Below are 18600 nucleotides of genomic sequence, written 5' to 3' on the forward strand. Positions count from 1 at the left end.
GACTATTCAAGAAACAATTTTCTCTGCCAATGAAATATACAGACAGATATTTAGAATGTGTAAATTTGTCTTCATATTTAGACATTTAATAGTAGTTCATTTTCAGGTTATTATTTACAAATTAGAAATTCAAAAACAAAAGACTCACATTCTATTTGTTCTCTTGCCTTAATTTAATAATACAAATAGGAAATTGAGATTTGATTTGATTTTGATTTTGGTTTGATGTTTTAAGTCCACTTTATGCACAGTAAGGCTAATCGGGACTGGACCTACAGTTTAAAGTGGGATCCGAACCACTTGTGCCTCCACCGGGTATCGAACCCGGGACCCCTTGATTACAAGGCAATGACGCTACCACTACGCCATGGGGAGGCCCCCAGGAAATTGAGAGATTAGTAGAAAATGGTCATGTAATTAACAAATAGATCAAGGTAATAATAATAATAATAATATAATAAAATGAAAATATAACAACAATATAATAATCTTTATTTGTCTGTAGACCAATGCTTTACGTGGGTCTAATTCTAATGAAATAATAATGAAAATTAATTATTTTTTCAAAACATAATTAATAATAATTAATGTAAAGAGAATATTTACCAGTAACAGAAAGTATTCTTCACTGTGGTTTCTGTTTTTTATTTTATGTGTAACTTGTCTGTAGTATGTCTCAATCAATGAAAATACAAAACCACGATCCATAATTGACAGAAGATCACACAGGAAAAATGCTAGGCTCAAATTTAGCCTTCTGTGTATCTGAAAGAAAAGAAAAATAATAATAATAATTGGTGAAGTGAACAAATGTCAAATTACAAAAATATAATCTTAGAAATGAATCCAAATCAATCAGTAATTAATAGGCTTCAAAATTACTTACACAACAGACAGTACTATGAGGTCAGTCACAAAACAAAGTCAAACAAAAACTATTCTTACAAATTTTCATTCCACTCATATTCATGTAACTCTCTTACTATACTTAATCTCTATGAAGAGACTGTTGAAAATGCAATGGCATTACATATGCATAGAATACATAAATTTGTCTTTTGTGGCCAATATAATGTTCACTAATATGAATAAATTTACTAAAGGAAATTTCCACTTTGTGAACAGTTTTTATCTGAAGTTCACCACATCTCAAACTTGGGAAAGAATTTTCACCCATGCACTTCAAAAAGTATTATGAAATGGAGAGACATTAATCAACTATTTTCAATTTGCCCTCTATTTATTTAGAATTCAGAATTATTGATCACATTCAGTAGCAGAAGAAAGGCATATAGCACAGGTTTCCCAGCTATAGTTAATAATAGCATGTACTGTGAACATGCAGGAGAAATAGACAGAAAGACATACACACACATCTCCAACAGAACCTCTGAATACATCATTTGGGTGCACCACTATATCTTCTTATGCAGAAGAATTTGACATACCAATGTCTGTATGTTCTCCTTGCTTACATATTCAGTATGTAAACCCAATAATCAGCTATTATAAATAGTATACAGTCAGATGAAGGGGAGAGTTTACATTGGTTGTTTTCTATGTAACTGCGAAGATCATCCAATACAATAATACTGGTAATGTGCTTCTCACTTTCTTTGTGTGGGTTAAATTTCCAGGTTTTACATGTCCTGAAACCAGGAAATTCAGAATGAAATTATTTTTCCAGTGAACGAAATACTATGTAAAAAGTAAGAAGCAGATGTAATAATGAAATGAAAATAAATTTTTTACACAATTAATGTTTACAATATTTCACTGAATATCTTTCCTTTGGGTTTGGTGTAGCAAAATATCATGATTGACACACTGGGCTTCAGAATTCTGTATAATTCGTATTACACAGCAGGTGTGAGTCGAACCTAGGACCCGGGTGTCATAAATAAATAAGCGAATCATGTTATAAAAAGGGGCATTGGAAAAGAGCTTCTTAAAAGTTAATCACGCCAGCAACCTTCAGCGGATTTGGAAAAACTCCGCTGACATTGCATTAAGCTGGCACAATATGAAAATCAGGAAATCAGCGTTTTTCATCAGAATCGCCATTGCCAAAGGATGTGCTCAGGCAACGGATTTACCGATCACATGTTCAAATTCTGAATAAATAGTCTGCGTGAGAAAATCTCATCCTTAGTTGCCTCTTAGTTGCTTTTAGGTCTACATCGAATATAGTAATTGCTAGAGAGCTCCAGAGTCGTGCTTCATTGCTTTCTGTTGTACATCGAAGTTAAGTCAAAGTAGCTGAGCTCATATAGAATCAAAGAGAAGGAGAAGGAGAGAAATACGTTTAATAAGTAATCTATTAGAAATCGGGATTATGTTAGGGCAGTTTCGGGAGACACCAAGTACTCTCCCTAGATATGTTTTATTTCAGGATAGGACAAATCAAAGCCAGGACCGCGAGGATGAGAACTTCCAATGGTACTACAGGTAAACGAACTTCCCTAAGTTTTTCCTCGCCCTGTCTGTTCAGTCAAGTGAAGTGTTAAATTGAAAAAAAATGTTTGTGTTCTTATTTCACGGGGCTAGCCCCCTAGCTGTTCTAGTGTCCACTCCTTTTTAGGAGAAACTTAAACTCCATTTTTTTTTACCACTACCCGTCGACCTTACTTCTTCACAAATTTTGCGTCATTTCAACTATTTCTTGTTGTTGGCTTTTCATTTGTTTTAGTATGTTTCATGTCGTTATATGGGGTAGACGATCCTCTTAATCACACATTCCGTACTCTCCCCCTCCTGGACAAATTGGATGAGACGCTCGATCATCTCGTGATTTTAACCAAAAACACGGTCGGTGCTAGTTTTAACGACACACAGGCCCTACAGCTACATCAATGCCAATTAGGAGCCTGATTTTGATTAATCAGCACATGCGGGAGCACCCCATGAGTACTTTGGTTCGAGTCCCACAGCCCTGCCCAAGGATGGCTTTTCCGGGTTTATGAACCCATTTATGCTTGATGGCCTCCAGTTTAAGGGCATGGCTGGCGAGGACATAAGGCACTTTTTTGACCGCGTTGAGAGTCTTCCAACTCTTAACAAATGGGACGCGGTAAAGAAACTGCAAATGGTCCCGGCTCTTTGTTGGTGCGAAGCCTGGAAAGCAGCACAGGCAGGTAGGGTTTTCTCCTATGATCAGCTTAAAACATAGCTGATTACTGAGTTTACTGGCTCCGTGGACAATATGCAGGTGGAGGATACAATTAAAGCTCGCCTCCACAAGGACGGATTTGAGGTTGTGTGTGATTGCACAACTACAACACTATTGTGTAAACAAATAAAGCTAAAATTGTACAAGTTCGTCAGACTACATACCAGATGCTTCTCTTTCTTTGAAAATATTTCTATTATCATAGTTGACACCATTGTTCTGAGGTCAGCTACAAACTTTGGTGGAAAACGAGCATTCCTGGCAGCAATTAGCAAAAGTCGTCTATCCAAATATTCAACCATGCTTTTATATATCATATCAAAGAAAAACCTGCAAAGACAAGCACAAAATGAGCAATGCAAGTAAGTTAATATCAAATTGTAGTCTATTTTTGTTATTTTACATTGCATCCCTGAAACTTTTGGCTAATCGAAATAATGAGGATGGACGATGATTAGAGGAAGTTGATGAGGAGACACTCGCAAGGAACACCCATACCATAGGCTATGATTCGAATCTGGGAACTTCAGTGGCAAAATCTAACAATCGATCACTTAAAGAGCTAGGCCACTGAGTCGGTAGCTAATATCAAATGTTACGACATTGCTCATGATGCTGATAATGCACGTGAGGTAAAAAAAAAGAAGTTAATATTTCTGCATTCATTTTAGTAACTACTGTTGAATGAGGTGGACTTGTATTGCTGACAATATAGGGTGATATTTAACAGAGGCAAAATTCGAGATTGCCCTGCTCAATAAACAAGTATTGTTGTGAGAGAAAAAAATTGTTGTCCTTAAAAGTGGGATGAGAATGATTGATAGGGAGTTGTGGAATCCCTCACTCTATTAGGCTGAATATCCCTACCAGGTATTAAGAAATTTCATGCTATTACTATTGGTAAAAAGGAGTAAAATATTTATCAATTTAAAACAAACAATTTATCGGATGGAAAGGTCTACTATATGTCAGAACCAATACTGATGTTGATGTATTGGTATCAGTCGATACCAGTGGTATCAGCATTGGAAAGTATCAGTTTGATTTTATTTACCTATCAATCACAGAGTTCACAAAATTGCCATGCAACAGTTTTGTGGAGTGTCTGCATTAACAAAATATTCTGCAAGGGCTCTGGATATCAATTTCATGTTTGTTGTCACAATTTATTCATCAGTTCATCATTGTATTCAACCCAAAAAAGTATAAAGCAGTGATAAATAATGAAAATGGAAAAATACAAAAAGCATATTAATATTCACAGGGATAGTTAAATCATCCATCTAAATGTTAATTATATATACATTTTTAAGTATCCTCTTTTCCTTTCCTAAAGCATAATTTTAAGCTCCTCTATTTCTGTTCCTCGTGTGTTTTCGATATGTAACTGTAGCAATAATAAAATTCAAAATAATGAAAAATTCCAGGCTAATTCCAGATAATTCACAATTTACCAAGCTTGCTTTGCTACGATATCCTTGTTAATACCAATCACCATTCTCCACTGCTTGACTAGTTCTTCATGGAGGAAGTTGCAGTGTGTAAGATTGGAAAGGTTTTCAACTTCCTGTCCAATTTGTTCACCTGAAAAAATATATATATAAAAATTAACCAGTTTATTCAATGGAATGGAGGAAAATAATCAATTTAGAACAAAGTTTGCTCTAATTGAATCTCAATTAGCTTAATTTTGTTAATTACATCATATCATGCATCAATTTTCTTAGAAAAGAAAATTACTTATGCTGTTAGAGCTCAACACAACTTCTGACTTACACTAATTGAATTGCACAAAAGGTAAGAGAAACAGAAAGCATTTGCCAAAATTACCTCCTGGATTCACTTGTGATTCATCAGGATCTGAATATGTCATCTTAACTTCAGGATGATCCATGTAACTGAAAAATAATATGTAGCATATATAATTGAAGTTGTATTATGTGAAATGGTTTGGAGTTATGTATATGCAAGTCTAATGTGTACATTTATAATACTGGTGCTAATAAGGAGAAATTAAATAAGCAGTCTTGGATTGAGGCAGCAAGGTTACCAGAGTTTGGAGGGAGTTTGATGGCTGGGACATACTCAACAAAATACCACAGGTACCCACTGAGTACCTTGTGAGCCTGGGGGAATCTTCAAAGGCTAAGGGGTGGTTACATAGTTCAATTTGTTCAATCATATCTATGTCATTTGAATCACAAATGCTTACCTATCAGTCTGACTATAGGTTGAGTCAAAGGGTGCTTGAGATTGTATCCATTCATTCTGACTATCAACAGGATCAGGTACAAAGCATTGGTAAGTGATGTAGGCAACAAGTAAATTTGCTCTATTGAGACAGTCCTCTGAACGTTCCAGTGAATTTGCTTCCAAATCCTAAAATCAAAATTGATATTATCATATAAAATACAGTTTTGTAATAACAAAATACAGTAGACAAGCATGAATTATTATACTGGGTGTTTCATAAATACTTGAGGGGTTACAAATATTTATTGCAAGTAAAATATTGAACTTAGATTAATGAAACCAGTCCAACATGAACGCAAACTCAAACAGTTTTTTCTAACACCTACAAATGTTCAATGTATGCACCACAGGTGACACAGCACGCATCAACATGATAGTCTACTTCTTGCAACACTTGCATCAACATAGGCCTGTTGATAGTGTCTATCGCTGCGATGATATGCTCCCAGCTGTGATATCACATGGCATCGAGGAGACGAATACCCTGTCTTTGATGAAACCCCACAAAAAGAAGTCACATGGTGTAAGGTCCTGTGATCTTGGGAACCAAACATTACACAAAACACTGTGAGTGATGTGGGTGATTTGAGTGTCACCTAGTGGCAGATATATGAACTCTCAGCTTAACAAAACATGCACTCACAAACTTTTTGCATTCCTATCGTGTTGATGCATGCCGTGTCACCCGTGGTGTATACATTGAACATTTGTAGGTGTTAAGAAAAACTGTTTGAGTTTCTCTTCATTCTGGACTGGTTTCATTAAAGAAAGTTCAATAGTTTACTTGCAATAAATTTTTGTAACCCCTCAATTATTTATGAAACACCTGGTACTTTAATAGATATTTGAACATATATTACTTCTCTATGTTTTTCCATTTCTGAAAGTGATGGCAAATTAGTTCAGAAACTTGAATTTACTTCAAGTTCATTCAATTATTAACATGATATTTGGTAGAGGATAAATTTTTCTTGAATTCTGGACTAAGTCCTATACTGTAATGTTAACCAGGGATCGCGACTGAAGCTGAACCAAAATAGAAAATCTGGTTCCGACGTACTTTCAGTCTTTCTGAACCTGAACTAAAACATCAGAGGCAAGTTTCTGGCTTGCGGAAGTGAGCACGGAGTTTTGGTTCAATTTTGGTTCAGAGTGGATTTGGCTTCTACATAATTTCAGTTTCAGTACCTGAACTGGTTTACTGTGAGGCACTATCAAGAGTTCACTGAAATGAAATTGTTGAGAGCAAGATTCAGTTCAGGAGTACCAAAATATTTCAGTTCAGGTTATAGTTTCAGCCTTTGTGTAATTAAACACAGCATATTTAGTTCAGTTTAATCAGTGTGCAATAGGATGTGAACCATTTCAAGAAATCAATTTTCTTGCATGACGAGGTTGGCCATTTTCCTACCTCTCCCACACAGTTGCAGTTTTGTTTCGTGATCTGTTGCTTGTAGGTTACTGACATCAGTGCTATTGGCTAGTGGATTGGTGTTGTTCTGCTTGCAAGAAGGAAGGTGGAGGAAACTGCAGTGGAATGTCTGGCAATCACAATGTGTATTACAACCAGTCACGATCTCTCATCCGCACAGGCAAATTGTCACATTTTCAATTAGACCCAGTGGTGCCAATTGTATTCGAATTATGTTATTCTAGACTAGGGTATTCATTTTTAAACTTATGCATGCTGTTCCATTCTTTCTGTCATAACAAGAAGCATTTGAAAAAGATGTGTTCCCTTACATATTGTGCATGCCTGTGAGCTGTGACATATGAGAATTCAAAGATTTGAAAAAAATAAAACGAATGGAGAAACCATTTTGAACCACTCTCAGTTAATCTTAATTACAAGATGTCCAGAATTATTGCAAACAATATACAAGAACAAAAACTCCTTATCGTTAGTTCCATGTATCAAAAAAGTTGGAAATCATGGAAGGCAAAATAATTAAACGAAGGAAATCATACAGAGTTTTCATTTAAACTTCTTCAAGAAGAGAATGGAGAAGTACAGAAAAAGAATTACAAAAAATATATGTAAAACAATACCAAGTATTTTGCTTCTGTGTGTAATATTGTGTGCAATGTGCCTCCAGCAAGTATCAAACCTGAGACCCCTTGATTACAAGGTGGCAACCTTACCACTATGCTATCAAGCAGGCCATATGCTCAGAGCATGAATATTTCGGTTTTCTACTTTTCAAGTAAGTTAGTCATAACAACCATACCATTTCACTTTTTTAACATTTCACAGTTTGGTTATATTTCTTATAGCTAAGCACTACACCATTTTCAGTTTCCTGGATTCAGAAAGTTAAACATATAGCAACATGTATTTGTGATTTTTTCCAAATTGCCTCAATTTTCTTATAACCACATTACCATAAGTAACCAGCATACCGAATTCCAGGTTTCTGCTTCAAAAATTAAAATGTTAAATATGGCAACCTGGCATTTCTGCATTTTTTTAGCTTCACTATTTCGCTGTTTACATCTCCATTGCAGAGTGGATACCACAGCTTGCTATGACGTTAGGGGTCCCAGGTTTGAATCCTGGCCTGGCCATAAATATTCTTTGTAAGTGTTCCTTCATCATATCATTATGCATCCTCATCGTCGTGATTAGCCAAAACTGGTAGAAAAGTGATGCAAAATAACAGCAATCAATGAATTGTTTTCGCAGGAGCATAAATAACCATTAAATACGGATTTTACTTCATAACTTTAAAAACATAAAAATAATATGCTAACCCTGTATTTCACACCATTTAAAATTTTCAAAATTGTCTGTATTCAAAGTAGGACATAGACCTACAACCAGCATACCGCTTTTCAAATTTATACCAGCAAAATTTAAAACAAAATTTGGCAGCCCTGCATTTTTGGTGTTGTAAAACATCCCTATTTAGTTATATATGCAGTAGCATTAATATCCAGCATACAGATTTTAAACTTACTAGTTAAAAAAAATGTTAGGTATGACAACCCAGCTTTTCCAATTATTAAAAGCTTTCCTATTTGGCTGTATTCACAGTAGCATAAATAACCAGCATTCCGATCTTCAACTTTCTATTTTTAAAAACTGAAAGGTTAAAATTGGCACCAACCAGCATTTCAAATTACTTTCAACTTTCCCCTTTAACTATATTCAAAGTAGCACAAATAACCAGCATATTGATCTCTCTTGAAAATTTTAATTAAAAATTGGCAACCATGGTACCAGCGAGTGTTTTGAATGAAAAGGCTTAAGTCTTTTGTCCTCTGTACACATTGAATCACTTTCCACTGCACGCATCACAGCTTTCTGGAATTCCAAAGGTCAAACTGATTCTGTACAGTACTTTAACCAATTTCAGTCGCTCGACCATTATTCCAGACCAAAACTCACCTCTGCCGTGCCATGGACTGTAATCTCAAACTGATATGTCAAACTGCTTTCCTCGAAACTGGTTTCTGAAGTGGTGCCAACCAGAATGCATGAGAAACTTTGAGTTTCAGATCGTCTTGGCTGGAGTAGAAATTGCCAGCATCAATTCGAGATTGAGTCCGAATTACCTATCTGATTTCGGTTTGCAGCACCGAACTAGAACTGGTAAAGTGAGGAGTGATTTCAGTCTGACCCGAACCAAAACTCAAACTGAAATGAATTTCAGTCGCAATCCCTGATGTTAACAATATTAGGAGTATATCATATTCAATGAGATGATAGTTATTATAAACAATACTCACTGAAATGATTTCAACAATTTCTGCCATTGACATAAATGCCTTATCTTCTACATGAATCAGATGATCCTTAATAACAGGTGGATTCACAATTAGTGAGACAAGTTTATTGAAAATAATTGGAAGAAATTTAATTAAGGAGTCTCTTCTTGCATCCTTCAAGTGGAACATTCTAGAAAGAGAAATATTCTTCAGTAAAACTCCAACCAAAAATTCAGAAAGTCTCCGGACACAAAGAGGTCATGGAAGCAATTTCTTCAATGAGAAAATGTAAACTCTTCAATTTGTACAGTGAGGTCACTGCAGTTCCATCCTAGGTTGATGGTCTTGATAAAGAATAATTATGCTGTTCAAAACAGCAAACTTTTCTGCACCCAAGACAAATACTATTTTCAAGTATGGAGGAAACTATATTGTAACAGTGTTGATTTCCAAACATATAGAGCCCAACTAACAAGTGGAAAAGAACAAAAGGAAATATTTGTGGTAATTTATATTCAAATATAACATTCTATTTTACCTCCCAAACAATTTAACTTAAGAATGATGCTAATGCTGATTAAGAACAATTATTTTTGCCAATACCAACAAAGGACAGAAATTTTAGGTTATTCTCATACCCCTATGCATGCATGTTATGTAAGAAATATATACCTAATTTTCAGTTCTGTTTCTATGTCAATCTGTGTTATTTCTGCTGGAAATGATCCATCTTCTAGGCCAGAACAGAGATTGAAGAATCTATCAATTGGTTTATCCTGTTCAAGGTAAAAATAGTAGTTAATATAAAGAAGTATCATCACATATGTTTATAAATCATTCAAATTTTTGGAAGTCTAAAATAGAGGACACTACAGAAGGTTATTTGCGATCTATGGTAACAAATTCAACATCTGTAACTGATGAAAAACCACACCTCCACCAGTGATGATGTTCGATGTGGTGGCCACAAGCATGAGCTATTGCTCTGCATCACAGTCTTCACTGCAGCAAGCTAGTGCAAAATACGGTTATATCCAGTTTATACCACTCCTCCTGGTTTACTTTTCAGAGACCAGGACCAAGGACCCTTTTCAATAACCCAAATGCACAGATATCCATTTGCAAAGCATCCAGTAATTTAATAGGGATGTCACTGTAAGGAATGGAATGTATTCTTGTTTCTCTCCCCATATCCTCCAAGACAAGGCAGGATGAAGCAGACGTATGGCTTGAAGCCTTATCCTGATGCAGCCAGAACTTAGTGGAATCTGCATCATAAGGAGCTGGGATTTAAGTGTGAAAAATTTGGGTCAGGACGTGAGACTGATAATATACTGAGTTGACTTTCACATTTGTAGCTGTCAGGGGAATGGTTAACATGCCGTTACAGCTGTATCTTGCAATGAACATATGGAAACTTTTGAAAATTTTCCTTTCTCTCCCCATACCATCTTGCAAACCCTTTTTCATCCTGTGGTTCGTAATATGAGGGTGGAACAAATGAAAATGGAACAGTGGATGTATTGTGTTATATTTATGTATGTGTGTGGCGACAATCCTGTGTAAAGGTAGAGTGGGAGGTAAGGAAGGAAACCCCTACTGCATAATGGACTCGCCCTAGATAGTCGCACGTGAGCATGTGATATACATAGGCAGTCGGACAGCAGTATTGTCCGAGCAGCAATCAAGGCCAAACGGCCCAGTCTGTTGTCCTCTGGAGTGGTTTTGCTGCATAACAACATGTGCCCACATACGCCAGCTGTTACAAAGCACATGTTGGCAACATTTGGGTGGACAGTGTTGGAACACCCACCATATAGCCCTGATCTATCACCATGCAACTTCCATATCTTTGGTGCATTGAAAAAGGAAGCACTTTCACTCAGACAATGAAATCATGGACAATGTTTGCAACTGGTTCCAATCTCAGCCAAAGGATTGATTGATTGATTGATTGATTGATTGATTGATTTAAAATGTTTTGGGTGCGTCAGCACTGAACTCAGCCAAAGGAGTTATATGAGCTGGGTATTCACTGCTTGGTGAAACAGTGGGACAAGTGCTTGTGTAACTTTGGAGATTATGTTTGAAATTAACCTTGTTGATTTCATTCTGTGGTCCCCGTTCCATTTTCATTTGATCGACCCTAATATATTGTGCATGGTTTGTTGCAGTCACTTAGATACACATATGCCTCATCTAATGAGACAACAAACATCCACTTTTCACTAGCCAGGTGGTGTTCATAATGCTTTCGGCTGTTTGTGGCATGTTCTGCATTGTGCCGGGACTGCAGCTTATGAACTCAGCGTTAATGCCGCCTCTTCAGGTTCAAATCCCAGTTGTTTGGTGTTGACAGTTGTCACAGAGACCCCAATTTCGCTGCAATGGCTCTCTGTGTTGCTGGATTTGGGCCAGAGACTAGGGCCTTCACCTTCCAAATGATCTCTGGGGTCCAGCTGGAGAATGGTCATAGATGTGAATGTTTCTTGCCTTCTGGAATAAGTCCTTTTTAGCCTTACCTTGTTTATGCAGCACACACGAGATGCCTTTCTTGGGTATGGTGAAACCATGCCTCTTACATTGCTTGATAATCTCGCAATATGAGAATTTTGCATCAGAAAGGGCAGTGATGTACCCTTTCCAGAATGGTTCAATTTTTGGTGCCATTCTATGTGCATGGTAATCGAGCACATTGCTGTACACTCTGTACTTATAACTAACTCACACTGCTGCATTTTATGTTGCTTCCGTATGTTTACATGTTGCGCTACTGTGACCTTCATAACTTGTTACCATAGATTGCAAACAACCTTCTGTAAAAAGATGCTAAAGTATGAAGCTTAGTATGGAATCATGCAGTTAGCACAGTAAAACTGGTAGAAAATATAGTGGGTGTAAGTTGCATTTATCTCTTTACAGTAAATTTTCTGGCAATTTCTTAAAACTCTCACAGGGTGTGTGATCGTGAGAAATTTTTATGTAAATATTCTTCTCATAAGCAGTCCTAGTGTTTAACCAACCAGACTTGTAACATATTTTATCCTATGTTTATAATATATAAAAATATATCAAGATGAAAATAGTCAAAGCAAAAAACTACAAAAATTTTTGTTCCAGAATTCATGTCAAGTTTCATATTGCTATTTAAACTCCTAGAACACATGACCACTTGCAACAGAAAAGCAGTGTTAAATACATGTTCACAAAATCATTTTGTAAACAATGAGATGAAAGAAAGCTTCGAGAGACTAGCTGCAAAGGGGCATGAGTTGGCTTACTATAGCAAGTTACTCAAAAACTTCCAAATATTTGCAATGACAAAATACTCTTCAAAACTAGCTATTGTTGGAACATGCACTTTCTATTTCAGGCCCCCCAATGCTGAAAACAATTCTCAAATCAACCATGAGATGAAGCAACCTCATAGGAGGTTGAATGTTCATATGCATCTATCCAAATGGGTAATGGAGTAGTTTTCAGATTTTACGATATTGGCATGGTTCTCTTTGAAACTTCTTGAAGCACTATGCAAGTTAATTACTTTCTTTCCTGGCATATTTTGACCATGGCATGCATTATATCTATATATTCAGCCCTTAAAGCATAAATTCTTACATGGGAGGAAACACAGAGGATGGCAAGGGGAGGATACGTGGTTCAACACGTATGAGGCAACTGGGGGATGCTTTATCTAAAATTTCCTATCTGGAGGAACAGCAATCATCTAAGTACATATTGCATATCATAATGCATTTAGTCAGAACTTTGAGTCATGCATACTTTTTTCTCATTAGTTCTCAGTGTCATGGTTAAAACGTTTGATTTTTATATTACATTAATATAGATTGTGAGGTTAAAAGAGCAAAAACAAATGTATTTACTGAAAGTCTGTTTGTAATAGAAATGTTGATCGTAATTTAATGATAGCTATATAAACAAAAGAATTACACATTAATAGCATAGTTTTCTAATTTTCAAAATGTATAACCTATTACATACCTGTGCATAAACTGAGGATACTGTTGTCGTTGTAACATGAAAGATTGATCTGTCTTCTTTTGTCTCATTGTGTACTTCTGGATTCTGTGCATAGTACCACTTGCTTATAGTTGGTAATTCATGCTTAATTGCTAAATTAAAATTTCCAATCTGCAGCTCTCCATCTCTAAAAACTTGCAACATCTGTGAAAAATTTTAAAAAAGTAGAAAAATGCAAGACAAGACAAACTACTTTTATTATTAATGTTTTTCTTTATTAAGGATTCGTTTGCTTTATGAGTCCTTAAACAACATATTAATCCTGCATGGATACAACCATGAGGCAAAAACTTACAGTTCCTGCTTAAAACACATGGTTTACATCGTTTCTCTGGTTCCACATATGAATAACATGCCAAATAACTAATAAAGAAGAGATACCATCCCATTTTTACAGTCACATTCTCCATTTTACAAAATGACGAATGATATATTCTATCACACACACCTTATTTGGATGAACACAGGCTCAAACTTAGATGGCAGATACATAGGTTCTGAGTTCTATGTGGTTTACCCCAGTTACTCCAGGTGAATGCCTGCATGGCACCTTTAACATAGACTGCAGACACTTCCTTCTATATCCTTGTCCCATTCTTTACTTCCTGCATCTTTTCATCTATCTTGTCACAGTTAACTTAAGATTTAAAATGAGTGAAGTTATAACAAAATGTGAAACTCAGGTTTTTTTAGTAAGTACAATCCTGTGCTACGGAGGATATATTCTAGATAATCACCTTTATATCCACACTGAAAAAAATACTATCTTCTCAAAGATGATTTATATTGATTACACTAAATATCAGCCTGAAAAGCAGTTCAAAGATTAATTATAATTATTGGAATCATTTTCATCAGTTTGTTTCTTAGTTCCTTTGCATTCTGTGGATTGGTTAGGAGTGGCTTTTTACAAACCACCATTCACCAACTACTTTTCTAAATGGTGGGGATTTTATTGATTGATTGATTTGGTGTTTTAAGTCCACTTTATGCACAGAAAGGCTAATCGAGACTGGAGCTATAGTTTAAAGTAGAATTCGAACCACTATGTGCCTTTATCAGGTATAGAACCTGGGACCCCTTGATTACAAGGCAACGATGCTACCATTACACCATCGGGGAGGCAGTTGGGGTACTCAATAAAATTGTTAGAAACAGAGAAGACTGGTTTCATTTCTGAATGGTATTTTAGGTGAGTTTTGGGTTTTGCAGTGGGTTCAATTTTAGAATAGCTTTTCCAATTCTATTATAAACAGCTAACCTCTATGGCAGAGTGTTAGTACAGCGTGCTAGTACAGCGTGCTAAAATGACATAAATCCCAGGTTCGAATCCCAGCCTGAGCATGGGTGTTCTTTGTGAGTTTCCCTTTGTCAATATTATGATATCATCACGCATTCAAATCTTCATGATTAGCCAAAAGTGACAGAAAAGTGAAGTAAAAAGTACCAAATCAATCAATTTATTATAAACATCTCATAAAAACTAGTTTTGTGTATCCTGTGCTAGTTTTCTCTATCTGCAGGATATTTTGCAATAAACAAAGTAAAAAATAAATAAAACATGAAACTTACAACTGAACCAATTGGAAGCTCAACTGGGAAGTCTGTAGCTTTTGGCTGACAAACAATACGATAAAATGTAAAAACTAAGAAAATGTCTTCTCCAAGATTGCCAGGCAATTTAATTTTAATTTCATCATAAAATGTTGGATTCCTGAAAACAAATAGAATGTAATAATTAAACTTGCAGGAAGAAATATTACAAGCAAAATGTACAAATTCAGATTAATCCTTGTCTATATTATGCAGTTTATGTTTGTCAATAAGCAAGTTTAATTCATGTAAACTATTTAATATTTTTATCTTATGTATATTCTGATATTTTCACAAATCTGCCCACATGGATAATTCATAAATATATAATTATTATTATATTATTGAAGCCTTTATTACTTGTCCCTCTTTTACACTAACCTTGCATTGCACTCTTCTGCAAATAAAACCTATTTACGTCCATGCTTTTTGCATTACACATTTTACATTGCAAAAGTACTTATTAATTGAAGATAATGATAAAATAATTATATGATAGTTTGAATAAGATTTCCTCATGATAAACCCAATATGTACATATAAAAGCATAGTAATGTAGTCAAATTATTAAATGTTTAAAATAGAATTATTTGTAAAAATATACATACAGTAAATATTTTTTCCATCATTTGCTTACAAAAAGCTGCAGCTTCATAAATTTAACACAATTCAACCAGATAATTAAGCCCAAATATTCTACAGAAATTACAATTATCTATAATCATTAAAAACATTTTATTTCAGAAAAAAATTAATGATGAAGATGCTAATACAAAAATTATGGGTTCTATAATTTTTGAACTCAGGAAATCATTTCCAGTGTTGAAATATTCAATTGAACATAGGCAGCCTAGGAAATCTGAATAATAAAGAGAATAGTGGCAACCCTAAATGTATGTAATCACTATTCAAGAGATTTAGCAAATTCTGATTAAATTACAATTCAAGAACTCAATAACAAAACCAGTCAAGTAAACATATAGAAATTTAAAACTAAAGTGTTTTTATATTTCTATTATAATATTTCTATTCTACACTTAATTTGTCACTTACTTAGCATGATGTGAAACAACAGTAAACATTTCTGTAGTGAACTGACTGCATGATGATTTTCCAAAGATCAGAGGCAAAGGAGTGTGTTCTTTCATAAGTTGAATTTTCACAGCAATGTTTTTACCACTTCCTATATGGCAAATAAAAAGAAAAATTTACTTCTTTGATTCAATAGCATTAAGAAACTAAGCACACACATGCAAAGTTAAGTTAAGAGGATGTCCAATGATCACAGATATGAAAAAGTTTAATATAAGTGCATGATTGTCAAGTGTTGTCTGCAAAGAACAACTAATCAAATTCATCTTTATTAAAGGAGGAGGTCAGTTCGTTGTAGAGATGGCCATATGTACTGATGTCAGATATGAAAATCACAAAGAAACAAATAAAAAGAGTACCTGAGAACTTTTGGTTTCATGCACCTATTACAATCCCTAACCTCTTTCAGTGGAGTTAGTAAACTCAAAACAAACGTTTTGATGGGTATTTTTCCCATAATAATAATAATTAAAATACAATATATTCTCACCATGTTTTCCACTCATGCTCAGTCCTTTAGGATAAACGTACAAAAAATTTCTGTACAAAAAATGTGGAACAAGAATTTCTTTCTGAGGAAACTCGAGCACTTCCTTTGTTGGCCTAGCTTTCTCATCTGGAAGATATATTTTTTCATCATTAGTCACCTTTTCAAGTACAAAAATACTTAAATTTACAACAACTAAACAAAGTGAATTATTGCTAAAAGGAATGTTTTGCCTATACATTCTTCTCTTACTATTGTCTAATTAGCAATAATCAACAAAGTGTTTCAAAGGAGCAAGACACAACACAACATTTTACTGACATAAATTATGACCACCAAAAATAAATATTTTCAACCTGCGTTAAAAGGCACCACCAGCAACACCACCTCTTGAGGAAATTGTATTTCCTTCATCAGGATGAATAATAAAGAAGTAAAAAGAAAAGTAAAAGAAAGAACTCATGTGTTAAAACTACATGCGTAGAATTAAAGAGATGAGAAGAAACTAGAACCTAGTTCGGATTTTGACTTTGCCACTAGAAGTTCATATCACAGCCTAGGCATGGATGTTCCTTTGTGATTATTCCTTCATTGATCTTGTCCAATCATCATTCACATCATCATCGTGGTTAGACTACAGAGGCAGAAGAGCAACATATAATAAGAAAAGATGGTGTCAGAACAATGTTTCCAGCTGTGATGGTTCTTGTGCCCAGAGTTCATTTCTACAGCTATCTAGCAGATTTTAATGGTGGAATGTTCAGAGAAATTTTCATGTCAGAACTATGAAATAGAATTGGGATCTTTTAAATTTGTAAACAATTATAAAATGATAACACCATTAAGCCTTGTTTCTATGATTATGAAAAACTAAATATGCTGACCAAGGCAGTAATTTATTTTATTAAAAACATAAACTAACGTAATGTTTCAACCTTCTAGCAAGGTCTTCTTCAGACTCTGTATCAAGTACAAAAGTAACCAGATACAACAAAAGGGCATTATATATACACAAACATTACTCCCTCCAGACTATTTAGAAAGTTGTTTGGAACTTTCTAGCAGATAGACTTTCACTTGCCAACTTTACTTTCACCTAAAAGGCTAAACACAATTACTTCCATATAGAATGTGGTTGGACTTTTAATCTCACGCTCTTTTCCCTTCATTTTTCTTCCTTCTCCTCTCCTCTTTCTCTCTTGTCCTTTCCACTCTTTCCAACATCTTCTTCAATTCTTTGTTTAACTTCAGTCCCCCATTCCAGTTCATTGTGTCTTCTTCACCTTTCTTCTCTATTTCCTTGGCTTCCTTCCATTTTCTCACTAGCATTCTCTTCTCCCTTCCTATCTGCTTAGCCTCATTCCACTCTATGTCATGTCCTGTCTCTCTCGTGTGTTTAAATATTGCATTTCTCTCTCTCTTAAGTCGTACATCATCCCTATGTTGTTTCAACCTGTCTTTCAGCCTTTTTTTCCGTTTCTCCTATGTACACACACTGACATTCTTTACATTTCACTTCGTAGATAATCCCTTCCTCTTCCTTTTCTCTGTTTTCCTTTTTCTTGTTAGCATTCCTCGCTATTCCTAAGATGCGTCTCCCTCCCTTCCTGTAAGTTTTAATTCCCGCTTTCCTAAGCACTTTGCATATCTTTTCTGTGGTCTTCCCCATACTCCTTATTCCAAACCTTCTCTCCTCTTTTTCTTTCTCTTCCAATTCTCCCCTGCCCATTTTCTTACTTCTTCTGTTTATGTCCAGTCTATCCTGCTTCTCATAGCCATTCTTTTCCAGCTGAAAATGCTAGTGAGAAAATGGAAGGAAGCCAAGGAAATAGAGAAGAAAGGTGAAGAAGACACAATGAACTGGAATGGGGGACTGAAGTTAAACAAAGAATGGAAGAAGATGTTGGAAAGAGTGGAAAGGACAAGAGAGAAAGAGGAGAGGAGAAGGAAGAAAAATGAAGGGAAAAGAGCGTGAGATTAAAAGTCCAACCACATTCTATATGGAAGTAATTGTGTTTAGCCTTTTAGGTGAAAGTAAAGTTGGCAAGTGAAAGTCATCTGCTAGAAAGTTCCAAACAACTTTCTAAATAGTCTGGAGGGAGTAATGTTTGTGTATATATAATGCCCTTTTGTTGTATCTGGTTACTTTTGTACTTGATACAGAGTCTGAAGAAGACCTTGCTAGAAGGTTGAAACGTTACGTTAGTTTATGTTTTTAATAAAATAAATTACTGCCTTGGTCAGCATATTTAGTTTT

General features: G+C 35.2%; 1 protein-coding gene across 3 annotated transcripts in view; it reads right to left on the bottom strand.

Annotated features, from left to right (window-relative positions):
• The window catches only part of LOC145984375 (dedicator of cytokinesis protein 7-like), a 138746-nt gene that overhangs the window by 84476 nt on the left and 35670 nt on the right, over nucleotides 1-18600 (bottom strand). For all 3 annotated transcript variants that reach the window (XM_083118035.1, XM_083118037.1, XM_083118036.1), the window contains 11 exons: nucleotides 16347-16472; nucleotides 15818-15947; nucleotides 14744-14885; nucleotides 13133-13315; nucleotides 9803-9906; nucleotides 9152-9320; nucleotides 5382-5548; nucleotides 5000-5067; nucleotides 4624-4753; nucleotides 3334-3499; nucleotides 607-765 (listed from right to left, as the gene is read on the bottom strand). In XM_083118035.1, coding sequence (XP_082974161.1) covers nucleotides 607-765; nucleotides 3334-3499; nucleotides 4624-4753; nucleotides 5000-5067; nucleotides 5382-5548; nucleotides 9152-9320; nucleotides 9803-9906; nucleotides 13133-13315; nucleotides 14744-14885; nucleotides 15818-15947; nucleotides 16347-16472 — 1544 coding nt within the window. The remainder of the gene's footprint in view (nucleotides 1-606; nucleotides 766-3333; nucleotides 3500-4623; nucleotides 4754-4999; nucleotides 5068-5381; nucleotides 5549-9151; nucleotides 9321-9802; nucleotides 9907-13132; nucleotides 13316-14743; nucleotides 14886-15817; nucleotides 15948-16346; nucleotides 16473-18600) is intronic.

Source organism: Lepisma saccharinum, chromosome 2, assembly GCF_977018435.1.
Source record: "Lepisma saccharinum chromosome 2, izLepSacc3.1, whole genome shotgun sequence".
In the NCBI taxonomy this organism is placed as follows: Eukaryota; Metazoa; Arthropoda; class Insecta; order Zygentoma; family Lepismatidae; genus Lepisma; species Lepisma saccharinum.